General features: G+C 38.3%; 2 protein-coding genes and 1 non-coding gene across 4 annotated transcripts in view; 2 read left to right on the top strand and 1 right to left on the bottom strand.

Moving 5' to 3' along the window:
* Positions 1–27504, top strand: part of USP24 (ubiquitin specific peptidase 24) — a 136857-nt gene that overhangs the window by 8645 nt on the left and 100708 nt on the right. Inside the window, exons 2-3 of one of the 2 annotated variants that reach the window (XM_037161426.2) lie at positions 25573–25735; positions 27070–27137. In XM_037161426.2, coding sequence (XP_037017321.2) covers positions 25573–25735; positions 27070–27137 — 231 coding nt within the window. Of the gene's footprint in view, positions 1–25569; positions 25736–27069; positions 27138–27504 lie in introns of both variants that reach the window. The other variant, XM_037161418.2, reaches the window with a different exon arrangement.
* Positions 1–27504, bottom strand: part of LOC128625883 (nascent polypeptide-associated complex subunit alpha, muscle-specific form-like) — an 86453-nt gene that overhangs the window by 22570 nt on the left and 36379 nt on the right. The window lies entirely within an intron of this gene.
* LOC119061547 (small nucleolar RNA SNORA57) lies at positions 782–923 on the top strand. The gene has a single exon (XR_005084813.2). It is a non-coding gene; the product is annotated as a small nucleolar RNA SNORA57 (small nucleolar RNA).

Raw genomic sequence — 27504 nt, 5'->3', positions numbered from 1 at the left:
CTTATTTATTATTAGTATTTTGCTTTTTGTAGTCAGTTTTATGTTGGAGTAGACTTTCTTTGCTAAAATAATAGTTTGAAAGTATTAATAATTTTCACTCTTTAAGATTTACTTCCTGTGATGTCTGCTTCATTTGAAATGTTTTGGTGAATTGCAATAGCAATGGGCCATCCTGTTTATCGTATCTGTTCTTGAGCAATCAGTACTGTCAGTGTTGAAATTATACCAGGCAAAGATTTTACATATGTATAAAAATTTGCATCATAATAACAATTGGTTTATGATATACTGACATCTGTAGAGAATAGTAAGCAATTCCTGTTTGCTTTTCATTACTTTGAGGGTATTATGGTTGGAGTATAAAACTTATCTGTGGTAGCCCTGGCCAGGTGGCTCAGTTGGTTGGTACGTTGTCCATACACCAAAAAAAAAGGTTGTGGGTTCAATTCCCAGTCAGGGCACATACTTTGGTTATGGGTTTGGATCCCCAATCAGGCCATGTACAGGGGACAACCTATTGATGTATCTCTCACATTGATGTTTTTCTCTCTCCTTTCCTCTCTCTAAAATCAATAAAAACATATCCTCAGGTGAGAGTTAAAATAAATAAATACATACATACATACAAACATACATACATACATAAAGCTAATATGCGGTAAAGGAATTCTAAGCATTTTTACAGGAATTGAAGATAAAAAACAATGCAAAGTTACTTTGGATTCCCCCAGTTCATAGTAATTATAATATGGAAGAAAAATATCAAGAATACTTAACAAACCCTCCTCTTCTTGCCTCCTCTCAGGCATGTGGTCCCAATCCCCGTAATGTACGGAGGGGGAGGGAAAGGGCTCCAGCCCCCCATGTCTTCGGTGCTGATGGTTTTCAGTCCACCGGTTCTCTCCTCAAGTGCCGGGACACGGTAAAAAAAAGAAGAAGAAGAAGAATACTTAGCAAGCTCCGTTCCATAAAACAAAAATACTCTGTGTGGAACTGAGAGGATTTCCTGTCTTCCACTTTCCCTATTCCAATAAACAAAACTATAAGTTGTGAATGTAAGGATCGAAATTGAAGAGCTGGAAAGGACCAGGGGGATCATATGGTGCTAAATCTTGTCGGTTCAGAGAGAGGACCTCCTTTATCCTCAGCAAAGTCGGGAAGGGGACCCAGCATCCTGCTTCACAAGGTCTGTGTTGTATACCATATTTTTAGGACTATAGGACATACCAGACCATGAGACGCACCTAGGTTTTAGAGGAGGGAAATAGGGGGAGAGATTTTGAAGCAAAAAATGTGGTAAAATATTTAATAACCTGTGACCCCACTTCACTGCTGCCCCCCTCCCCACAGCGAGTGGGGTAAGCTACGTTCAGACTATAAGATGCACCCCCCTTTTCCTCCTGAATTTGGGGGGGAAAGTGCATCTTATAGTCCAAAAAATATGTTATTTTACCATGCTATCTTTCTGACATGAGGAAGTCTTTTTCTGTAGGTCATTTTTAATATATCATCTTTCCGCATAAATTTGCTGTGTTTTAATCACCACCATTTCCTTTGTTAGATATTATTTTGGGTTAGGGAGACAAAGTTGACATTTGATTTGTTTTTCCCCCTCAATGATATTTATCTTGTTTGGCTTGCTTTCCTATTCAGCATTTTTAAAATGTCAGCACTTATTAATAAGTTTTTAAAAGGTGGTGGGGTTGCGGAAGGGAAGGTTGAGCAAATGCTGTCACTTGTGAAGGTGCTGTCACTTGAGAAGGTGCAGTATAAAGCTGACAAGGATTAGCATACTCCTTTGTGAGTTCATCCACAGTTTATAAATCTCTCGAAACAGTGTGCCACCTAATTTGTCTCAGATGTGTATCTTTCACTTCCTTAAAATTGCCTTTTTGTTCTCTGTCAAATATAGTGTTTATCATAAATATCAACTAAGACATTATATACTTGTAGCTTTGAAATTAAACATTTTGAATGATACCTTGGAGGACAGGTGTTAATATGCTAAAAACATAACAGTTGTCTTAGATTATATATTTTAATGAATACAGAAAAGTATTCTTAGTGTATATTGATTAACTCTTAGAGGATACCTTTAAAAATTTAGTCTTAAAATATACCAGGTCCTTTTATGACTCCTTGACTATGTACATGGTTTTTCTCCTACTTGGCATGTCCTCCTCATCATCCCTCTCTCCCCTTTTCTTGCTGTATTAGATTGTGAGAATCAGTCCAAACGCTGTGTGGCATCAACTTGATCCTTGCAGTTGACCCTTTCTCCACAAAGCAGTTAACACAGGCTTACAGTTGGCAGAGCGAGGTAATGAACAGCCCTGGTATTTCAGTGTAGCAAGTCCTGTGAGACTTCAAGTGCTAGCAATACCACGAGTACCGTTAATCAGGTGTGCTAATGGCCTGTTAGAGCTCAGGACCTTGCATTACACTTCTTCCCATTCATTGTTCCCCTCTTCCTAGTGAAAGGTCACTTCTTAAATTGGAATAGAAACCCTTTTGTATCTGTCATAACATTTATTGTATTTTATTGGAATTACTCATTTATTTGTTACCCAGACTAAATTTTAAATCTTTTGAGGATGGGGTCTGTTCCTCTGTATTTCCCATAACGTGCAGGATTACACTTGACATAGCAAGTGCTAAAATAAATGAAAGAGTCTGATTTGGAAAAGATTTGCATTACCACTTTTGGAACACATTTTCCTTCGTTCACATAAATCAAATAGTCTCTTAAAGCTAATTTGCCCAAAATAACCTGAATCATGGCTTGTAGGTAATATATATATTTTGGTAGTCTCTTAACAGATTTCAGTCATGTTTCTTACTTGTTTCACAGTTTGTGGGAAGGAACTTCTGTTGGACTGTTGCAGATGTCTTTACAATGGGCACCATTTTGGACATAACGCATTAAATCTAAACTCTAGTATTTGGTAATGCTGCTTCATAGTTTTCTTCCTGTAGGTCACAGAGAAGACAGTTGCACATAGGAAAGAACATAACACATGCTAAAACAGGAAGATTTTTTGTTAGCTTTTGGTAGGACTGTTTGCCATTAATATAACTTTGTTACATGGCATATTGAGCTTTACCTTAATAAGGAGAAAAGTATTTGCAGAGATTGTCATTTCTGGAGAAGAAAGAAAATGTGCTATGATATAATTAAAACAGGAAACTGATTTTTAGAATTTTTTTTGTTTTGGGCTGTCCTGTTTGTTTCATTTATCACTCTTAATGATGATTAATGAAGTTACTATTAATCTGAATTTATTTTGAAGTAAAGCTACTGAGACACTGTTCGCTTTTTTACCCCTTCTTTCTCACCCCAGGGTGGGGTGGTGTAGAGGGGAAGTAGGAAGAGGAAAGAAACAGTAGCATGGGAACCATGTGTTTAATACTGAACTAATATTTACTGAGTGCTTTCGGCTGTGGTCAGGCTTATGACTGCTAAGACACGTCCTGCTTTTAGGGGTCCATAGCATGTGCGGTGGTTCTAGAGAGTGGGTAGCACCGGATCAGAATCACCTGGCTTGTTGGTTCAGGATAGCTTTTCCCCAGTAGGGCCTCCAGCCATCCCCAGAGATTGCGACAGAGTGGGGAGCACTGGGTGCAGTACCTAATGAAGTGCTGGGAAAGGTGTGTGTATGTGCTGTGGTCAGCCGAAAGTCCAGTGTGGATATAATTTGGTTGTATACTAGATGTGTTTTTCCCAAGTTTTTATCTTGAGTAATTACTAACCTATGGAAAAGTTAAAAGAATAGTACAAAGAACATCTGCATACCCATCCCCTTGATTCAGCATTTGCAGATGTCATGTCATACTCGCTTGATCTCTCCTCTGTCTCTAAAGACATACAGGGGCATGCACACTCACACCTTTTTTTTTTTTTTTTAAAGATTTTATTTATTTATCTTTAGAGGGGGAAGGGAAGGAGGGAGGGAGAGAAATATCAGTGTATGGTTGCCTCTCCTGCATTCCCTGCTGGGAACTGGCCTGCAACCCAGGCATGTGCCCTGGAATCGACCTGCAATCCTTTGGTTCATAGACCTGCACTCAATCCACTGAGCTATACCAGCCAGGGCGCACCTTCCTTTTTTAATCCTTTGGAAAGAAGATGCAGGCATCGTGGTACTCGACTCCTGAACTGTTTAGTGTGCATCTCCTAAGGCCTGAGGCGTTCTCCTCCAGATGCGCAGTGCCGTTGTCTCAGCAAGAGAATTTAGCAGTGGTACATTAATATTTTTGTTATCTTCTTTATTTTCAGAGTTTCCCACTTACCCCAAAAATATCCTTTATAGACATTTTAAAAGTTAATCCAGGATTTAATCAGAGATTATGCACTGCATTTAATTATCATGCCCCAAGATAAATAAGTAAAATGTAGATTCCAGAATAGTCTTTACATCTTCTTAGTCTTTTGATATATTTTTGTAAACAACCCAGTTCTCTTACTATATTTTTAGAAGATTATGTAATTGAATCATTTAAATTATGCAAGGAAGTTTTATCATCCATTAAGGTAATAAGGAGAACCGAATAATAATACTAACTTTTTCATGAGATAACTTGTTCCTGCTTATTAATAAGACTGCACTCAGTCATCTTGATTCATATCTTTTATATAATTTTAGCATTTTTAGAGCCTGAAGGGATCTTGGATCTAAAAGCAAATGTTTTCACTTATAGATGGAACTGAGGTATGGAGAGATATTAAGTCTTATTTAAGACGGTGGTTCTCAGCCAGGGGTGATTTTGCTCCCAGCAGACATGCGGCAATGTCTGGATGGAGACCTCTCCAGCTGTCACAACTAGAGGGGTCCTGCTGGCACAAGCGGTGGGGGGGGAGTCCAGGAACGCTGCCAAGCATCCTGCAGCGCACAGAACGTCCCCGGAGCAGAGAACTGTCCAGTGAAAATGTCAGTAGTGCTCAGATGAAGAAGCCTCAGTGTAAAGTCACACAGCTAGTGGGTCTGAAAGCCATGTTTCCCGACTCGATTCTTTGCTCTTTACACAAACACACACACAGTGCTTTGCTTTCCTTCCCTTTCATTTCATCACCTTCATCTTCTGTTTCTTCACTTTGAACATTTTTGTTAAGCCTAATGAATTATCTTATGGCTCTAAGGACTAAGCTTAATTGGAACATATTGCTAGAGAGAACATGGAGTATCTTTCTGAAAGAGAAATGCTGAAGTTCTTTCAGTGGGGTTTTATCCCTTTAAGTAAAAATTTATTCAGACTAACCTTTTAAAAGCAGTTTAGGTAACTCTTAGGTAGCACTTTACTTTTATGTATATGGTGTTTGAATTTAGAGAGCATTTTCACATACATTATCTTATTTAGTACTCAAAAACCCTTTGTGGTTATAAGCAAAGCAAATAGTGAGGAAATGAAGGTTTACAGAAAGTAATATATCCCATGTGACTGTGGCCAGGTAGGTATTATTAAAAACTACATGAAGAGAGATTTTAGTTGAAATTTTATCTGCAAAAAGAATAGTCAGCCTCAAAATGTCACAAGCGCCGGATCACTAGGCATACTTAGGCAGAGGCTCTGGGATATTTCTAGAGATGTTGAGAAGGATTTAGGTATCAAATACAAGTTAAGGCACTAGAAGTAGATGGAGAATTAGATACAGCCTCTCTCACTGAGTAACAGAATCTAATTGGGGCACCAAACCTGTAAATAGATCAAGTTTCATACAATCCAGTATCCTGGTGTTAAGGAAATAGAAGAAAATACTTTAAGTACGCCACACTGTCCCTTTGGTGGCAGACCCTCACCCATACAGCTCTCTAGAATTCCTTCCCCTTCTCTTTCATAAGTATTTATTAGGTGCTTACTATTTATTCATTCAAGTATTTATTGAACAACCACTCTGTCAGGGACTGTTGGTGATAATGTAACAAACAAAACAATTATATCATGGTGGAGCATATATTTCAGGTTAGGGGAGACAGACAGCAACCGAGATAAATAAGTAAAATGTAGAATGTCAGATGATAAGTGCTATAGAAAAAAATAAAGCAGGAAATAGCGGGAAGAGCATGCCAGACTGGGGGTGGGTGTCACAGGGCTGTTTTTTAAGGCTTCATTGAGAAGGTCCTATTTCAGCAAAAACCTGGAGCAAGTAAGGGAGCAAAGTGCATGGTTATCGGAGGGAAAAGCGCTCTAAGTCAGGGGTCAGCAAACTTACTGTAAAAGGCCAGATAGCCTGTGTTGCAGCTATCTAGCTCTGCCATTGTGGTGCAGAGGCAGCCATGGACTACTTAAACAGGTAGGCTATCTGTGTTCCAGTAAAACTTTATTTCCGTAAAGAGGCCATGGGCTGTATGTACTTTGCTGGCTTCTGCGCTAATGGAAGGAGCACAGCTGGCATGTTTGAGGAACAGTGGGAAAGCCAATGTGGCTGGAACTTAGTAAAGGAATGGAAGAGTGGGGGAATGAGGTCAGAGGTGCAGGAGAGGACAGCTCCTCACTAGGGCCTTGTAGACGACTGTAAAGATGACTGAGGGCTCTCAACAAGGAGGTGACATAATCTGCTTGGAAAGTCTGGAGTTCGTTTTGGGGCATGTTAATTTAAGATACCTATTAAGTATCCTAGTGAAGATGTCAAAGGAGTGGATAGATGTGTGGAGTCTAAACCAAGACAAGAAATCTGACCCCAGACAAGAGCTAACATGTGAGGACCTTCATTCAGCTTAGAGATGCTGTTTCCAACCACGAAGACCATGTGTTCTCAACAAGGCCTGTAGCACTCCAGCTGGGGCATTGGATCTTGGAGGGGAGGGGGAGTCTTAGATATTACAGTGGTTTGCCCCAAAACTCACCCTACCCAGTACAATCTGTATTCTTTAATTAGTGGAGATGCGATGATTGATTTAAAAAATGTTTGGAAGGCCCCTTGAAGGAGTAATAATAAAAACAGCATTGAGAAAGGTTGCATTGGGTTCGATTCAGTGAGACCTCGAAGGAGTGTGCATGTATATAGAAGAGGTCTGAGGATTGGGCTGTAAGGTTCTCCAGCGTTTAGAGACAGGGGTGATAATGAGGAACCAGGAAAGGAGATTGAGGAGTGGCTAGTGAAGGTGAAAGAAACCAGGCAAGGACTCTGTCCTGGAGGCCAAGTGAAAGAAGTGTTTCAAGCAAGAGGGATGGTCATTTTTTTCAGATATTGTTGATGAGGTAGGTGAAGTGAGGACTGAGGATTATGGGGAAGAAGTTAGATGCTTATTAGGTCTTAGTTTAAGTGTCATTTCATTTATAGGCTGCCTTTGACTATGATTAAGCTGGGTTACCTTCCTCTTATGTTTTTTAAAAATTGTTTTAAAAAGCACATAATATAAAATTTACTGTCATAACCATTTTTGAGTGTACAGTTCAGTTCAGTAGTGTTAAGTGTTTTTACATTGTTGTGAAACAGATCTCCAGAACTTTTTCATGTTGGAAAACTGAAACTCTCTGCTCACTGAACAGCTGCCCTTTCCTTCCTGCTACCCACTATTCTATTTTGTTTCTGTGAATTTGACTACTTTTGATGCCTCATATAGTGCAGTCATAAGTAGGTGTCATTCGTGGTGGCTTATTTCACTTAGCATAATATTGTCAAGGTTCATCCATGTATGTAGCATGTGACAAGATTTCCTTCCTTTTTAAGGTTGAATATATTCAATGGGTTCCCCTTCTTATATACTTTCACAGCACTCTGTTATAACATGCTCAGGGTGAAAAATTGTAAGTTCTTATTTGTCTTCTGTGCTAGGCAGTGTTCAAGCTTCAGTGGTAGAATGTGTGTATCTTATTCATTAATGTATTCACAGCCACTGGAAAATACTGTAAGAGAATTCTATAAAAATAACTTATTTTGCAAGGAGGAATCTTGAAAATTTTGTTGAAGAGGTGATATTTGAACTGGTTTTAAAAAATGTCTTAGTCAGTTTGGAGTGCTATAACAAAATACCATAGACTGGGTGGCTTATAAACAACACAGATGTATGGTCGTCCCTCGCTATATTGTGGTTCACTCATTGCAGCTTCACTGTATCACAGGTTTTTAAAAATATATATATCTAAATTTGTATCATGGAGTTTTCACTATATCGCAGGATTTTGTGGTATCTATAGGATTATAGGTATTTATATATGATTTTAATTATGTTTGCCTAAAAATTTAAAACAATATAAAAATATTAAAATGTTAATACATATTAAAAGAATATTAAATTGAAATAAAATACAGTATGTATTTCATCAGCAGATGAATACCATACTGTATACAATGGAAATGCAAGTACACCACTACCGCATGCACAAGTTTGCCACCATGAGATTGTACACGGCATACTATTGGCTGTTGGATTGTAAGGTGACCAACCACAGCACTGTGTTTTGTATTCTGGGTGCTGATTGGCTCAGTGATCATAGCATAGGTCTATTTGCTCTCCTGCACTGTGCCCATATGTTCAGCATCTCTCCTTGTCCACTTCACATGGACATCTGATCACTGCGCTAGTGTTGCTCTTTGGTGTTGTGTTTTTGTGAAATTTTTGTAAAAGTTTTAATTTAATTCAAGCCATACGATGCCACCCAAATGTTCTGCGCCTTCTAAGGCTTCTGACAGTAAACCCAAGCACCAGAGGAATATGCTTACCATCAAAGAAAAGGTGGAACATAGACATGTTAAAGGAAGGCAAAAGCTGTAGACTGCCATTACAGGATTAACGAATCTACTGTTCACTACATAAAGAAAGACGAGGAAAATATTAGGTCTATGGCAACAATGACTTTTAACAAGACTGCAAAGAGGGTGGTCACTTCCCGCAATAAGGCCATTGTGAGGATGGAGTCTTCATTGGGCCTGTGGATAAATGACTGCAGGAAGAAGAAGATCTCTCTGGATACCAACACTATCTGGACGAAGACCAAGAAACTTTATGATAGTTTTGCGGAAAGCACACACATTCACAACAGTGACGAGGATGAACACAAGGAGGAAGCAGGACCGTTGAGTGCTTCTCCCACCAGACTAACCCCATTCAGTGCCAGCAAGGGTTAGTTTGACAAATTTGGACTCAAGAGCGTTTCCCTGCATGGAGAAGCTGCCTCTGCAGATAAAAAGCAGCACCAGCAACTCCCTATAACTATTACCTACGCCTTTAGTGGAAATAAAAGTTATGGCCCAGAGCGAAGATACTGCACCACCTGATGAAGTGGTGCCTTCGGAAAAGCTGTGATGCTCTTCTTGGCTGTGCAGTACATTCATCTCATTGTCATCGCCTTCATCACCATCAGTACTGCACAGCTACATAATTCATGATCTTCATCACTCAAGTTGTAGTGTAATTCACTGGTGAGTACCCACATAGAATTTTATGTGTTGTTAAAATTATGTGGATTTAAGAGTGTAGAAAGTGTTTAAGAGCATATGAAGTGTTTATAAGAGTGTGGGAAAGGCTAATAAGAGAGTAGGAAAGGTTTATAGGAGTGTGGGAAGGCTTCATAAACAAAGCCTTAAAGTATATATAAATAATAAAATAAACATAGCACCGCTACTTCGCGGATTTTCACCTATCGCGGGGGTCTCTGGAACGTAACTGCCGCGATAGGTGATAGATCACTGTATTTCTCAGTCTGCAGGCTAGGAAATCTGAAGTTACAACCCTGGGAGACTCATTTCCTGGTTCATACATGGCCATCTTCTCCCTGTGACCTCATACATGGTCGTAGGGAAAAGGGAGCGCTCTGTGATCTGCTTTATTTTATTTTATTTTTAAGATTTTATTTATTTGTTTTTAGAGAGGGGGGAAGGGAAGAAGAAATAGAGGGAGAGAAACATCAATGTGTGGTTGCCTCTCATGTACCCCCCACTGGGGACCTGGCCCACAACTGAGGCATGTGCCCTGACTGGGAATCGAACCAGTGACCCGTTGGTTTGCAAGCCCACACTCACTCCACTCAGCCACACCAGCCAGGGCTGAGATCTGCTTTATAAGAGAAGAGCTCTCAGGACTTAATCTTCCAAAGGCCTCATCTCCAAATACCATTACAGTGAGAATTAGGTTTCGACATACGAACTTTGGGAGAACACAAACGTTCAGTCTACAGCCAAGAACCAAGTACTAATTTATTAGGTGGAGAAGGGGCATTCCAAGCATTCTAGGCAGGAGAAACAGTGTAGAGCTCTGCATGGTTTCACGACAAGGCCTTGGGTACTCAGGAGCCCCAGAAGGTCAGGGAAGTTGTGTGCAGGGTCTGGTCAGATTGCGAAGAGCTTGGCTTGCCAGTGCAGGAAACTTGCTTTTACATTCAAGGCACCTGTACACAGCTGGGAGCTAAAGCGGAGATGTCCAACCTTTTGGCATCCCTGGGACACACATTAAATACACAAACACCAGTGAAAACCGATGAACAAAAAAAAATAAAAAGGTTTTAAGTAAATTTATGATTTGCTGTTGGGCCACCTTCTTAGCCATCCTGGGCCACCAGTTGGGCACCCCCAGCAAGGCTGTGGTTGACTAGGAGAGACTTGTGGAATATTTTTTGAGGTAGAATCATTGTGGTATGGTGACCAGCTGGGTGAGAAGATGAAACAAAGTTTCAGAGATTAGGGATATAGAGAAGGAGCAAATCTGAAGCAGCACAGCACTGAGTTCTCTGTGGGTATGGCAAATGTAAGCGCTTTGAGGGGACCGAGACTGAAGAGTCTGACTAGGAGATGGAAACACCGTCTGAGGCACGAAGAGAGGTTTGGGCTCCTGTCTGTGATGTGCCTGTTGTTGAAGTTGGCTCTCTTCATGCATTAGCTCTCATCTGTGTCAGTCCCGCCAAGTGAACACTCTTCTGTTTTGTTGTTGCTATTGGGAAAACTGAGGCCCATAGAGAGGTTAAGAAGCTTATTCGAGATCACAGCCAGCACCCGATAGTGACAGAATCAACACTCAAATCTGACATACAAGAACGTATAGTCAAAGAAATTTCAACAAAATTAGGAATAAAAGATTATTGCTTATGCTATATAGCCCCTTATTTAGAATTTTAAGAATATCAATGAATTAAGAAATACTAGTGTTTTAGACAAAAAAAAAAGTTTTAATTGATAATCAATCCTCTTTTACCTACCAAATCTTGGTTTAGGGTACAATTATGTAAGTTTATTTTGTTTGTTTTTATAAAAAACTTTATCTCCATTATGGAGTGGACCTTTTGGGGCTGTGCCATTCTACCAGTTTTAGGAGAAGTTGGAATACCTTTAAGTATGCTTATTTCAGAACCTGAGATTTGAAGAAACCTTGACATGTATTCTCATCCCATTCTGAACACATGAGTGACTGTTGGTTTTAGGCAAGAGGCCATAAGAAATAGGCCTTAGAGTGAGTAACTTGTCTTATTTGAGCCTGGTTTGCCCATCTAAAATACGAAGATGATAATTCTTGCCTCCTGGGGTTTGGCACCACTCGTGACACATAGTAGCTAAGTACTCAGGAGATACATTAGTTCTCCTTTTCTCGCTCCCTTTTCCTCTCACCCAAATATATCAGATTCCTGTTACCACCTCTCCTTCCTGCCACTGAAACTGAAGGTCCAGTTCAGCAGCTGCCAATGTTTTGTTCCTGGCATCAGTGATCTATAAATCCCAAACCTGAAATCTAAATGAAAGGATAAATTTTATATGTAAGATATCACCTTTGAATTATAAGACAGTTTCTCATGAAAACCTGTTTCTGTGTATTAAAAATAAATGAATAGCCACCAAGGGTTATGAAAGAAAGACATCACAGGAAATGTCAGCCTTCATAGAAACGTTAAGAAATTATCTACTTATGACATGGAATGAATATGAATTCCAAGAAAACAATTAGCAGACTTGAGACACAGTGTATTAGTGACTTGAGGACGACCTGCATTTGTTCATGCCTTCTTTTTCCGGGCAGCAGTATTTTAGGAATCATTTTCTCTCATTTGAAATAACAGAAGGAATATCAGATCTGCATGTAACTATCCCTGAATACTTGAAAAGATATTTAGTAAATAAGGCTAACAATTTCAGGAATTAATAGGATTATTATAAATTAATGACTTAGAATTAAATGTTCATGTTTTCATCTTTTTCCTTAAGTAGTTAACATATATGGTACTGTTTATTTTAGGTAATAGACAAACTCATTAAAATCATGGAGAAATCAATTTGGCATCTTTGTTTTTCTGTACAGTGAGTAAGAAGCTCTTTTGAGTATGTTGTTGGCTAATAAAATGGTTCAACAATTGAATTTAGTATTAAAATTATCTTCAACAACATTGTCAGTCTTTACCCATTAAGCTGAATAGTTTTCTTTATCTGTATCCATTGGGTCAGTGAGTAGACAGGAACTTGTCTCTAAACTAACGGGCGGGACCGATCTAGTAGGTTTGCTTTTGTAAATGAAGGCTTACCTTTTAATAGCTATATCCTTGTTGAGTTCAAGAAGAAAGAGTTTATTTTCCTTTTTGAAACTCAGTGAAGGTAGTCTTCTAAACAAATATTCAACTTTATTACTAACCTAAAAACTAATGTGATGATATCTTAAAGCTCATTTGCAAGGGTTAAGTAAATAACGTTTGGTGTCCTCAACTTGCAGTTAAAATATTTACATTGGTCACCTGCATTTTTCATTCAGGCAAGTTTCAGAGGTGGGTAGTGGCATACATTAATATGCTTATTATAAATATAAAAGGTGTTAGGCACAAAAATATTTTTACAGAATAATGTAAAGTTTTGTCCTAAACTCTGGAGGGGTAAACTCACACTTTCCAATGACAACATGAGTCAGTTCATGAAACACTTCTGTTTCCGACAATTAAAAGTCTTCACCTGTCCTTTTAAGTATGTAAATAGTAAGCTTCATTGTGAATAGTTTGCCAAATAGATGAAGGTATAATCACAGTTTGAATTTCTAGCATGTTTCTGACACTGTCAAGTATTATAGGAGTTACAGAGGACTTGTTTATGTTTTCATTTGTATCTATGGGCGTAAGACTACTTATTTAAGAAATAGCTTTATGTGTCCAGCAGTGTTAATTGTTTAGGTTAGAATCTTAGACTGGCTAATTAGGAAATCATAATTTAACATAATGTATTAGCTTATCTCTTACTTTCTTTTGGATGACCAAATACACAAGACTCAGTATTACTAGGAATTTTTCAGGTTAAAGGTGGCATCCAGAAGTTGTTTATGAGATTATTTCTCTTCTGCCTTAATGATAGCATTGCAATCTCTAACAAATGGGGAATTTACATTAATACTGTAAAAAATTTTTAATTTAAGTATTTTAAATTTTTAAATAAAATTGATGGAATATCATAATAAGTAAAGACATTGCTTCAAGCAGTCAAAAAGGCTGAAAATGTTGAAGTTTTATTAATACACTTGAAAAATAAAGTAACCCTGGTTGTGAAGTAACTCTGCCTTGAACACCGGCTCCCTTCACCTCCTCCCGTGGTGTGTGCACTCACTCCCGTTGCCCCTGCCCACCCGGCAGCCACAGGCTGCCCTTGAGAGACAAGGCGTCCTTATCTTCGTCCCCAGCATTAAGCACCTTGTCTGGAACACAGTGAGCTTTGATGAATGTGTTTCTAATCAATTTAGAATCAAATCATTAATGGCTACTTAGGTATCATCTGAATTTGGCATCTAATGAGAAAATAGTATATTGCATTCCAGAGTTCATATTACCAGCCTGACAATACCTTATGTCTCTTAGGAGCTGTGTTGTAATAGAATGATTCAGGGCTGCTTTTCACGTGTTCTCTTGCTCAATATGTAATTTTGCCAAGGACATGTTCTACTCACAGTCATGATTCAAAATATTAAGTCAGCCTAAAATACGGGTTCATGTCAGTATTCCCTCCCCTCCTGTGATCCTCTCTGTTTGTATGGGCAGCACCTTCCTCAGAATGTAATGCCGCATCTCTATACACCATGTCTGTTCCCTCCTTTTTCAAGACCAAGGAAAGAGCATGAGGTCTTGTACCTTTTAGGTCTTAAATATATTACTTTTTAAATTGCTTTAACATGGATTAGTGGGCATATGTATCATTTTTATTACAGACTATTAGGTACAACTCTGCGTTTTGTAATTATTACATATATATGATGGCCATACCACCCACCCAGAATGCACCTGATCTCACCTTAAATTTTTAGATATGATGTTTATATACTCAGTCATTGGACTCATTTTTGTTAATTTACTTTTTAAAATAATAGCTTTATTGAGTTATAAGTTACATATCAGAGTTCACCCTTTCAGAGTGTGCATTGAGAGTTGTAAAGCCTTACCACTCTTTAATTTTAGGGTATTTCATCACCTCAAAAAGAAACCTTGTATTCATTGACAGCCACTCTCCCTTTCCTCCCGCCTCCCATTCTCTGGCAACTGTGCCAGTGGAAATGCCTAGTCTAGACATTTCAAGTAAGTAGAGTCATATGTTATGTGGCATTTTATGTCTGCCTTCTTTTACTTAGCATAATGTTTTTTGAAGTTTATTCATGTTATAGCATGTCAGTATTTTGTCCACTTTTAGTGTTAAAAAAATACTCCGTTGGCCCTGGCTGTGTGGCTCAGTTGATTGGAGTGTCATCCCGTACACCGAAAGGTCGTAGGTTCAGTCCCTGGTCAGGTTCTGGACCAGGTGTGGAAAGTATGGAAGGCAACCAAACGATGTTCCTCTCTCTCCCCCCTTCCCCTTCCCCTCTCTTCTCCTCTCCTTCCCATCATCCCTCTTTAAAATCAATAGACATATTCTTGGGTGAAGATCAAAAGAACTCTAAAAAATGTTTCATTGTATGGATAGATCACATTCAATTTTTTAATGATCAGCTTTGATGGACATTTGAGTTTTACCACTTTTTGATGTAACAATGCTGCTATAAATACTGTGTACAAGTTTTTTGTGTGGACATGTTTCATTTCTCTTGGTTGTATCTCATAGGTGTATCTACTAATAAATTGCCATGTTCTATGGTAACTATGATTAACTTTTGAGGAACTGCCAAACTGACTTGTGAAGAGGCTGTACCATTTTATGAGGTCTGTCCACAAGGTATCTAGCCATGTAATATGAAAAAGAGACATTTATTGAAGAAGATACAGGAAATATACATAGGACAGTGATGCCTCAGTTTCCTTCAAAATAGGCCCCTTGGGAATTCAACACAGTTCTCCCAGTTGCCATCAGCTGCCCGTCGTATTTTCTCAGATCTCAATGATGGTCTGATATCTCTTCCCATTCAAAGGTGATTTTAGTTTTGGGAAAAGCCAGAAGTCACAGGGCACCAAATCTGGGCTGTAGAGGGCTGAGTCACCTGGGGAATTTGATGTTTCACCAAAAACTTCTATGTGAGGTGTGATACGTGAGTGGGTGCATTGTTGCGATGAAGCTGCCAATCACCAGTTGCCCATAGCTGCGGCCTTCTGAATCATCTGAATAGTTTCCATGGAGGAATGTTCAAGCTTAATGCAAAATTGGGTGCAGATTCCTTGCTCTGCTCAGTCACTTTGAGTGTGACCACAGCCACACAGTACACATGCTCACTCAAGGACAGCCACTGCCCCCACTGACTAGTACAGTGAAGTTGTTATTGTTCAAAAAAAAATGTAATTGTTGCCCTGGCTGGTGTAGCTCAGTGGATTGAGCTCAAGCCTGCAAACCACACGATCATGGTTCGATTCCCAGTCAGGGCACATGCTTGGGTTACAGGCCGGTTCCCTGCAGGCCAGTTCCCAGCAGGGGACGTGTGAAAGGCAACCATACACTGATGTTCCTCTCCCTCTCCCCTTCCTTCCTTCCCCTCTAAAGATAGATAAATAAAATCTTTTAAAAAAATGTAATTGCCTAAATAAAAAATGCAAAGAAGTGGGGGGGGGGGGGTGTCATTGTTCACACATGCACATTCCAGTCCACTCTCCTTGGCTGCCAGGTTACATCAATGTCACACAAACCGTTCTCATTATTTTAACAATGGCTGTACTTTTTCTGGACAGACGTCATATAATCCAGCTAGTAATGTATGATGGTTCCAGTTTCTCCATATTCTCACCAACGTTTATTTTAACTTTTTTATTATAGCCATTCTAGTATGTATGAAATGGTATCTTGTGGTTCTGATTTGGCTTTCCTTGAAGACCAGTGATACTGAGCATCTTTTCATGTGTTGTTGGCTACTTATGTATCTTTGGAGAAATGTTCATTCAAATCCTTTGCCCATTTTTTTTAGGCTTATTTGATTTTGTGGTGAAGTTGTAACACTTTTATAGTCTATATAAAAGTTCATTATCAAAAAAAAGTTCATTATCACATTTAAAATTAGCAAGTATTTTTCCCATTCTGCTATTGTCTTTTCCTTCATGAAATTCTTTGATGTACAAAGTTTTTAATTTTTATGAAGTTCAGAATTCAGAATTTATTAATTTTTATTGTTCTGTTTTTGGTGCTTGAGAAATAGCCTTTGGCTATCCCAAGATCGTGTAGATTTACTCCTGTTACATTTTGAGTTAATTTCTGTACATGACGAGGTGCAGGTCCAGTTTCATTGTTTTGCTCTGTGTGTTCAGTACCTTCAGCATCGTTTGTTGAAAGGCCTACCCTGCCATTGAATTGCTTTTATGCCTCTGTCAGAGATTAACTGAATTGTAGTGTGAACCCTTATTTAAAATCAGTTGATCACAAATATAATGGTTTATTTATGGAGTCTCAGTTCAGTTCCATTGATATGTATGTTTATCTTTATGCCTGTACCACGTATTCTTGATTACTGTAGCTTTTTAGTAAGTCTTGAAAGTGGGAAATGTGAATGCTCAAACTTTGTTCTTCTTTTTCAAGATTACCATGGCTATTCAGGATTCCTTGCATTTTTTTAAGAATTTTACATTTTATTTCTCAATTATAGATTACATACATTATTAGTTTCAGGTGTACAGTATAGTGGTTAGGCAATCACATACCTTACAAAGTGATCCCCTGATATTTCTAGTACCCATCTGACACCATATACAGTTATTACAACATCATTGTATTCTTTATCCAGTACTTTACATCTCCATGACTGTTCTGTAACTACCAGCTTGTACTTCTCAGTCCCCTCACCTTTTTACCCAGCCCCTCACCCCCTCTCCTCTGGAAACCATCAGTCTGTTCTCTGTGTCTGTGAGTCTGTTTCAGTTTTATTTGTTCACTTATTTTGTTCTTTAGATTCCACATAGAAGCGATATCATATTGCATTTGTCTTTCTCTGACTGACTTATTTCACTTAGCATGATACCCTGTAAGTTATCCATGCTGTAATAATGGTAAGATTTCATTATCTTTTATGTCCAAAATTCCATTGTATACAGGGTGCAGCAAAAGTAGGTTTACAGGTGTTCATATGTAAGAATAATACAATAGTTAATAAATAATAAAACAAGAATAAATTCTATTTCACGTACTCACAACTGTAAACCTACTTTTGCCCCACCCTGCATATGTACCACAACTTTGTGCACACTCATCTGTGAATGGGCACTTGGGTTGCTTCCATATCTTGGCTTTTGTAAATAATGCTGCAGTGAACGTAGCGGTGCATATATTCTTTCAAATTCAGATATATACCCAGAAGTGAAATAGCTGGGTTATAAGGCAGTTCTATTTTTTAATTTTTGGGTGGACACTTCATACTGCTCACCATAGTGGCTGCACCAGTCTGCACTCCTACCAACACTGCACAAGGGTTTTCTTTTCTCCACATCCTCGCCAGCACTTACTGTTTGTGAATTTATTGATAGCCATTCTGACAGGTATGAGGTGATATCTCATTGTGGTTCTAATTTGCATATCTCTGACCATTAGTGACATTGAGCATCTTCTCATATGTCTATTGACCATCTGTATGTCCTCTTCAAAGAAGTGCCTATTCAGGTCCTTTGCCCATTTTTTTAATTGGATTAGTTTGTTGTGTGAGTTCTTTATACATTTTACTATTTAGCCTTTATCAGATGTGTGATTGGCGAGTATCTTCTCTCATTCAGTAGGTCGTCTTTTTGTTTTATTGATGGTTCCCTTTGCTGTGCAAAACCTTTTTAGTTTGATGTAGTCCCATTTGTTTGTTTTGTTTCCCTTGTCCAAGGAGACATATTAGAAAAAAATATTGCCAATGGGTATGTCAGAAATTTTAACGCCTATGTTTTCTTCTGGGAGTTTTGTTTTTCACTCTTACATGTAAGTCTTTAATCCATTTGAATTTATTCTTGTATATGATGTAAGATGGTGATTTAGTTTTTTTGTTTTTTGCATGTATCTGTCCAATTTTCCCAGCACTATTTATTGAATAGACTGTCTTTAACCATTGTATGTTCTTGCCTCCTTTGTCAGTTATTTGACCATGTAGACACTGGTTTATTTCTGAGTTCTCTATCCTTTCCCATATGTCTGTTTTTATGCCAGTACCATACTATTTCGATTACTGTGGTGCTTTCAGGTTTGTTGTAACGGTGGTTTGGTGGTAATGAATTCCTTCAGCTTTGTCTTGTCTGGGAAGTTCTTTATTTCTCCTTCAATTTAAATGATAGCCTTGTTGGGTAGAGTAGTCCTCGTTGTATGTTCTTGCTTTTCATCACTTTGAATATTTGGTTCCAATCCCTTCTGACCTGAAATGTTTCTGTGGAGAAATCAGCTGACAGTCTTATGGGAGCTCTGTTGTAGGTAACTGTCTTTCTCTTGCTGCTGTTAAGATTCTATCTTTGTCTTTAACCTTTGCCATTTTAATTATGATTTATCTCTGTGTGGGCCTCTTTGGGTTCATCTGGTTTGGGGCTCTCTGTGCTTCCTGGACTTGTGTGTGTGTTCCCTTCACCAGATTAGGGAACTTTTCAGTCATTTCTTCCAATAGGTTATCAACCCTTTTCTCTCTTCCCCTTCAGGTACTCCTGTGATGGGGATATTTTTATACTTCATGTTGTCCAGAGGTCTCTTAAACAATCATTTTCTTAAAGTCTTTTTTTCTTTTTCTTTCCCTTTTTTCCCCCCTGCTTTGATTGGGTGTTTCTCCTACCTTGTCTTCCAAATTGCTGATTCAGTCCTCTATTTCATCTAGCCTGCTGTTGATTCCTTCTAGGGTAGTCTTCATTTCAGGTAGTGTATTTTGTTTTTTATTTCTGGGGATTTCTCCTGTTTTTTTATTTGGGTGCGTTTCTTGTTTCCCCATTGTGGCTACTTCTCTGTGTTTGTTCCTATGTAGTAGGCAGATCTGCTATCCTTCCAGTCTTGGAATGATAGCCATGTGTAGTAGGTGTCTTGTGGGACTCAGTGGCAGTTCCCTGATTACCTGAGATAGCTGCTCCACAAATGTCCCTTGTGTGAGTTATATGAACCCTCCTGTTGTAATCGAGTATTAATTGCCATTGTTCTGCTTTTGGGTGGTGTTGACCCTCTGGCTGGCTGACTACAAGTGGGTATATGAGCTGCTATGCAGGGGCTGATCCATGAAGCAGAATTCTCCCCAGCAGGGTTTGGGGCCTGCTGAAATCTCCCTTTTGGGTGTGCCAGTTGTGGAGCTAATTGAGTCATGCTCTGATGTGGTCTGAATCCCACCATCAGGCGTGTTGGTTCTGGGGCCTCTTTGGAGGACTCCAGGGTGGGTCAGTGTCAGTCAGTGAGCACGTGACTAACTGTCGGGAGCCACAAAGACACAGTTTGTGGTTGCCTCCTCTGGGCCTGGGCGTGCTGGGATGAACCAAGCTGTGCACCAGTGCTGGTTTCCAGCAGCACCAAGCCTTCTAGTACGTATGCAATGGTATCTGATGGTTCTGATTTGCATCCCTGATGACCAATGATACTGAATGATATTCTGTTCTATGTATGTATCACATTTTATTTATCTATTCATTCACTGACAATTATTTGGGTTGCATCTACTTTTTGATTATTATGAATAATGTTACTGTAACCATGGGTGTATAGATAACTGTTCACGTCCATGCTTTCAGTTCTTTCAGATATATGTTCAGAAGTAAAACTACCATATCATGTGGTAATTCAGTGTTGAATTTTTGAGGAACTGCCATGCTGTATTTCATTGTAGTTGCACCATTTTACATTCTCACCAGCAGTGCACGTAGGTCCAATTTCCCTCCATTTTTGTCAACACTTGTTATTTGTGTTTTTGACAGTAGCCATCTAATGTATGTGGAGTATCTTTGTATAATTTTAATATCGGGGTAATTCTGACCTTGTAAAATAAGTTAGTGTTTCCCCCTTTGAGGGGCAGAGAGTGAGGAGTTGATGTTAATTTTTCTTTAGCTGCTTGGTAGAATTCACTAGTAATGACATCTGGTCCTGGGCTTTTATTTGTGAGAAGCTTTTAACTACAAAGCATTCTGTTTACTTGGTATAGGACTATTCATATTTTGTTTCTTCTTGAGTCAGTTTTGGTAGTTATCTCTTTCTAAGGATTTGTCCATTTCATCTAGATTATCTAATTTCATGGCATACAATTGTCGGCAGTATTCCTTATAATTATTTTTATTTGTGTAAGATCTGTGTTATATTCCCTCTTATATTCTTGTTTTTAGTAATTTGAATTATCCTTTTTTTTTTCTTGGTCAGTCTAGCTAAAGATTTGTCCATTTTGTTGATCTCCTATCAGAGAACCAAGTTTTGGGTTTTATAATTCTCTGTTGCTTTTCTGTTGTCTCTTTTTTAATATTAATTTTTCCATTACAGCTGATATACAGTATTATATTAGTTTCAGCTGTGCAACATAGTGATTAGACATTTATGTTGCTTATGAAGTGATTTCCCCAGTAAGTCTAGTACCCATCTGACACCATCTATTGTTATTACAATATTATTGACTGTATTCCCTATACTGGACCTTAGATCCCCATGATCTATTTTCTCTTTTATTTATTTCCATTTTAATCTTTATTTTCATTCTTCGGCTTGCTTTAGGTTTAGTTTCTTCCTCTTCTTCTAGTTTCCTAAGGTGCATGGTCAGAATATTGATTTGATAGCTTTTTAAAAATATTTCCCTGTAATCACTGCATCTCCTAAGTTATGTTGTATTTTAGTTTTCAGTCATCATGAAGCATTTTCTAATTTCCCTTACTATTTCTTTTTTCACCCATTGATTCGTTAGGAGTTTGTTGTTTAATTTTCACATATTTTTGGATTTCTCAAATTTCCTTCTGGTGTTAATTTCTGTCATATGCTCTATCCTGGAGAATGTTCTGCATGCACTTGAGAATGTATATGCTGTTGTTACTGAGGAGAGTGTTCTGTAAATGTCTTTTAGATGTAGTTTATTTGTGGTGTTAACTCTTTTATTTCCTTGTTGGTCTTTTGCCTACTTCTGTTATTGAAAGTGAGTTATTGAAGTCTCCAGGTGTTCTTATTAAATTGTGTATTTCCTTTCAGTTCTGTCAGTTTTGGCTTCCTGTACTTTGGCTCTCTGTTGTGAAATTAATACATGTTTATAATTATTATGTCATCCTGATGTATTAAGTCTTTATCATAAAAAATGTCTTTCTGGTCCGAAGCCTGAACTCCCCCAACTCACTCTCAGGTGTTCCAGGGCCAGCCCAGGCGGGCAGGCGGTTTGTGCGAGTTCCCTCCCCTCGCAGGGAGCTGCCCCCATTTAGTCTCCTAGTTCCAGTTGTGTCTGTCTCCTCCTGCCCTTCCGGCTTTCCACGAGCCTCTCCGCCTTCTCCTGATCTCTGTGAATTGACCCCGTCTTTCCCTTCTCTCTTGTAAATACCCCTCACAGAAGAAAGAGTTTTGCTAGGAAATAAAGGTGACTATTTAAAAAACAATGTCTTCCTTGCCTGTAGTAACAAATTATCACATGTCTATTTTTTTCTGATATTAGTATAGCTCTCGAGTCTCTTTTAATTACTCTTTTCTTGGTATGTCTTTAATATTCTTTTACCTTCTTGCTGTATTGACCTTTATTATATTATGAAATATCCCTGTTTGTCTTAACATCTACTCTGTTTGATATTTCTTGTCTTAACATATATTCTGTCTGATAGTAATATAGCTGCTCTAGTTCCATTATGTGTGTATATCTTTTTTCATCCTTTTATTTCAACCTCTTTGTGTCTTTATTTTTTTTAATTATACTCATTTATTTTTAGACAGATGGAAAGGGAGGGAGAAAGAGAGGGAGAGAAATATCAGTGTGCGGTTGCCTCTCATACAACCCCTACTGGGGACCTGGCCTGCAACCCAAGCATGTGCCCTGACTGGTAATAGAACTGGTAGCCCTTTGGTTCACAGGCCAGTGCTCAATCCACCACGCCACACCAACCAGGTATTTTTTTTTTCAGCCAGGTATTTTTTAAGAGTTATTTTATTTTTTTAATTTTTATTTATTGATTTTGTTCTGGAGTGAGAGAGAGGAAAAGAGACATTGTTGTTCCACTTAACTTAGGCATTCATTGGTTGATTCTTGTATGTGCCCTGAGCAAAGAGAAGCTGCAGCCTCAGTGCATCAGGATGACGCTCTAACCAACTGGGCAGTGCAGCCAGGACTCAACATCTTTGTGTCTTTATATTTAAAGTGTGTCTATGGCAGCAGCATATATATAGTTGAATCATTTTTTAAAATTCATTCTACAGATCTCTGCCTTTTGATTGGAGTAGCTAATCCATTTATACTTAATATATTACTGATAATTATAATTATTATAATTACTTGATAAGACAAAGTTTACATCTGCAGTTTTACTGTTTGGGTTCTGTATATGTCTTATGCTTTTTTGTTACTCTAATCTATTGCTCCTGTTTTTTTATATTAAGTTGGTATTTTCAAGTGTACAATTTTAATTTCCTTTGACTCTTTTTCACTATATATATTTTTTACGTTATTTGTGACTGCCCTGTGCATTACAATTAGCACCTTAATTTATAGCAATATATTTTGGGTTAATATCAACTTAATTTCAACAGTGTACAACACACTGGTCCAATATAACATCGCTCCCTTCCCCCTCCCTTGTGCTCTTATTATCATACTTTTGGAAGGTGGGGCAAAGGTGTAATGGCCACCATGATGAGAGGGAATCTTCAGAATTAAAAACGAAGCAGGTACTACCATGGAATATAATCTAATTTATTAAAGAATAATTTACTTGGAGGAAAATTGGCTCAGAGCAGAACAGATGACCCAGCAATTCTGTGCAGATTATTCTCTGCTACGGATTCCTGTTACTCGCTCTTTTTCTATGGTATAACTCAGGCAGTAATTAATGATTGACAAGACAAAGAAACAGAGAATGTGGTAACTCCTGGGACCACATTGTGGCTACATTTTAAGGAACACAGATAATCATCAGCTAGAAGGCTTTAATATGCTTGCTACTGGCAGTGAGGTTGATCAAAGGTCACAGCAGGAAACGTAGAAGTGAAATCCGGGACACAGAGTTGGAATTGATTTTATTTACACCTACACCTATACACATACATAGTCAGATCACATATTTATATACTGTAAGCCCACTAATAACAGTTTTGTAATACAGTTTTATAATTATTGCTTTGTGCATCTAGATAGGAGAAGAAATATTAATACTGTTTTATATGAGAGAGAATGACGCAGGCCCATGGAGGTGGTGAGTGAGGTTAATGTCACATTTGTGAATTTTTATGAAAATAAAATTTGTAAAAAAAGCTTTTACTAGAAAAATATTAAAATGTGATTAATTTTTATGTGTTTGGACTAATGAAGAGTTTTACTTTTGATATTCATATTTTCTGTCTTTCCTAAAAAGAAGATGTACTCTCATTTGGTGATTTAGGACAAAAACCTGAAAGTATTTGGAAACCAAATTATGTCACTAATAGAATGGGCTTCTTAAAAAGTGTAATTTAGCCCTGGCTGACGTGGCTCAGTGGATTGAGTATCAGCCTGCAAGCCAAAGGGTCACCGGTGCAATTCCCAGTGAGGGCACATGCCTGGGTTGCAGGCTGGTTCCCTGCAGGCCAGTTCCCAGCAGGGGATGCACGAAAGGCAACCGTACATTGATGTTTCTCTCCCTCTCTCCTTCCCTTCCCCTCTAAAGATAAATAAATAAAATCTTTTTTAAAAAAGTATAATTTAACCTTTTTCATCATTGTTGACATAAGAAACATCAAACCTGTAGAGAATTTTTATAAGAGTTTTATTTGAGCCAAACTGACAGCATACGTACGCCAGGGAGCAAGGTCTTAAGCGGTCCTAAGAATAACAGTTTGCGGTTTCTCTTATGCATTTGGAATTAAGGAGGGAAAATAAGGAAGATTGCATGAATGGGAGAAAGTAAGGCAGGGACTGGATTACAGAACGGATTAGGTGGAGGGGGTCAAAGGGGCAGTTGGGTATTGGAAGGAGGAGTCTGAGCGGAGGTCTTCCCGAAGTGTGATAACTGAGATGCACAGAAACAGAGGACAAAGGCTTACCTAAGGCAAAGGCAGCCCTTGTAGTAAAGAAGTTACATGCTTGGGGCATGACCCCCCACTGTGACCTGTGTGGTTAGGAATTTATGGTCCAATCACCCTGCGAGGTTACTTTCACAGAACCCATTGGTCCACACCGTTATAGGTGAATCTCTACCTCTCTAATTCATTAGTACCTTCCGGTGTAAGAATTTAAAGAAATTAAAGGGTATGACATAGTTTAGGAAATTCTGGAAATGCTTTTTTGAGAGAGTTATGGAGGAATAGTGGCATCTCTGTGGAGATGGACAGAAGTAGGTCGGTTTGAGAGAAATTTAGATCTAATCACCTGGTCTTAGAGGTGGAGGTGGGAGAACAGGGTTTTAAGAATAAGTCCTAATTTCTGTCTGTGCCGCTAAATGAATGTGCCATTCTCTGGGGTATAATGAGAAGAGAGAGTAGCACTGAGGTTTAGAAACTTCAGTACTTGATGGCTAAGGAGGGAAGGGTGTGCCAAAAGTGGAGTTGGAATAGAACCAGCCAGACCCACAAAAGGAGAACAGGGAAGGGCGCTGTTCTGGAAGGTGAGGCAAGCAAATCTAGCGTACCAAGAAGAGGGAGCAGGCAGAAGGGCAAATATTCCTGAGAAACACGGTAAGTACTGAAAGGCATTCATTGGGTTTAATGATAGAGTTCAGTGGTGACCTTAACAGTAGCCACTGTGGGAGAGCAGGGACTCTGGAATCCCTACATCTGAATGAGTCTGTGGTGAGGAGCTGGAGACCTCAAATACAGGTAACTCTTTGTAGTAATGTATGTCTTCACTGAAAAAAAAAATGGGGGAGGATAGGACGCTGTAGGTGAAGGTAGGGTTGATATTTTGTAGCATGAGGGTTCATTTTTGTAGAAGGAGATGAGCTCGCCTCCCGAGGGTCTAGGAATGCCAGTATAATAAAAGTTGAGAATACTTGAGGTAGTCTTGGTGAAAGGTGTGATTATAAGAAAGAAATCTGGAATCCACACAATGGGTATTAATTGCTATCATTGGTTAAGCATCTGCTCAGTGTTAAATAAAAAGTTTTTAAAGTAGTCACTGGTTTGTTTGGTTTTTAACCATAATTGCTTTTTGCCAGAAGAATGATGAAAATGGAAACTGCTCAGGGGAAGGAATCGAATTCCCTACAACAAACTTATATGAACTGGAAAGCCGTGTTTTGACTGATCATTGGTCCATCCCTTACAAGCGGGAAGAATCACTAGGCAAATGTCTGTTGGCATCTACCTACCTAGCAAGACTTGGTAAGTTTACAGACTTCAGGACACATGAGCAGATTTTTTGTTGTTGTTGTTAAGGGACCCAGCTTTAATCTTAGCTCTTGTCATTACCTATCTGTATTATCTTAGACCATTTACTCTCTTAGTCTTTACTTATCCCCTGCAGAATAATAGCTTTGAATTAAATTAACTATTTTGCTGTAGCTCCAGTAGAGTGTAAGATTCTTTAAAATATAATTGGAAAAGCATTATAGAAATTGAAAATAACTTTTTCCACAGAAGCTTAGAGCACTTCAAGTCTTAATTCAGTGGCTTTTTTTTAAGAGAAGGCAATATTTATTTAATAAACATTCTGTGCTTATTAAGTGCTTGGCAGTGCCTTAAGTGCTTTACAAATATTAAACTAATAGAGTAATAAAACATCACTAGATTGGAAGAATGGGTGTCAATATAAGGAAGCTTTTATAGAATGTATAAAAGAGAAGATAATTTTTTTCATATTGAATTCAATTGTAAAATAAGAATTGGGCCAGTGTTTTTAATCCTTCCCCCCCTCCCCCAGTTAAAAACATGCATGGTTAACCACCATGATTAAACATGAGGCACATCAGTAGGAAATGTTTTTACTAGGAGTAGATTTAATTCTAACAGGCAATTTTCTGGTACGTTTATTACAAGCTCTGCAGCAGCAGCATTTACTGAGTGCATGTTAGGGGTGGGTGCTGTGCTCCACAGCAGGTCTGACAAAAAGAAAATGTGTTCAGCAGTGTGCCCAATGATAAGCAAAATCCGTTACTAAGTTGTTGTTTCTTTTAAAATGTATTCCACAGGATAATTTTACAGTGAATTTATTCATTCACTTAGCAAATTTTTATCACTTACTGTGCGCCAGGCACAATTCTGTACATTTTGTTACACGGAGTCCATCGGTTTGTTTTAGGGAAGAAGAGTGATTTTTTGAATTTATTGAGAATGTGTTTTTACAGAGTTGTTTAGGAAAATAATGGTGAGTAAATAGTTGCTGATGGTCTTTTATTCTTTAATCAGTTCATTTGACGATACCCTGACATGGAAACTTGAGTTCAACCATTTCAGTTCTAATTAATTATTTATTATACTACTAACAAATGTATATTAATAACAAACATCAGTAAATACATTGTGCTGTTAATAAATAAATACTGTGATTGTTTCTCAGCCTCTTCCTTCATCAGAATGTATACATTCTGCTTTTATAATCCCTTAAGAATCAGGGTTTCTATAATAAATAGTTCCAGATGTGTGAATTTGGAATGATACATATGGTCTCTACAAACCACCGGAAATCTAAGGCATATCTTTTCATTTATTTTACTAAGGTCTTTCCGAGTCTGATGAGAATTGTAAAAGATTTATGGATAGGTGTATGCCCGAAGCATTTAAAAAGGTAAGAAATATGTGCTTGGCTGATTTCTTTTTTGCTGGAGTGAAGGTGAACAGGCTTTTTGTTTTATTTTTTTATGTGTGAGACCAGTTTATGAATCTCATTCAACTGAGGAATCCTCTAATATGAAAACAGTAACTGTAAATTTGGAGGTTATAAATGATCTGCTTTTTTATTTAATTGCTTGCACATATCTGTTGATTCTCACTTCTATTTAATTGTTGAGGTTAAGACTTTATACTAGGAAATTACATTTGACATCTTACCAAACTAAGGAGTGTAGCACTTAGAAAGATAATATTTATCAAAGTACCAGCCATTTTATACTTATTTCTCTGGGAAAGAAGCAGGTGTTTTAAGAAAACACAAA

This window comes from Artibeus jamaicensis, unplaced genomic scaffold, assembly GCF_021234435.1.
Source record: "Artibeus jamaicensis isolate MK-2021 breed Jamaican fruit bat unplaced genomic scaffold, CSHL_Jam_final scaffold_1019, whole genome shotgun sequence".
NCBI classification, from domain to species: Eukaryota; Metazoa; Chordata; class Mammalia; order Chiroptera; family Phyllostomidae; genus Artibeus; species Artibeus jamaicensis.
Note: the sequence above shows the minus strand (reverse complement) of the source record. Positions and strands in the feature narration are given on the sequence as shown.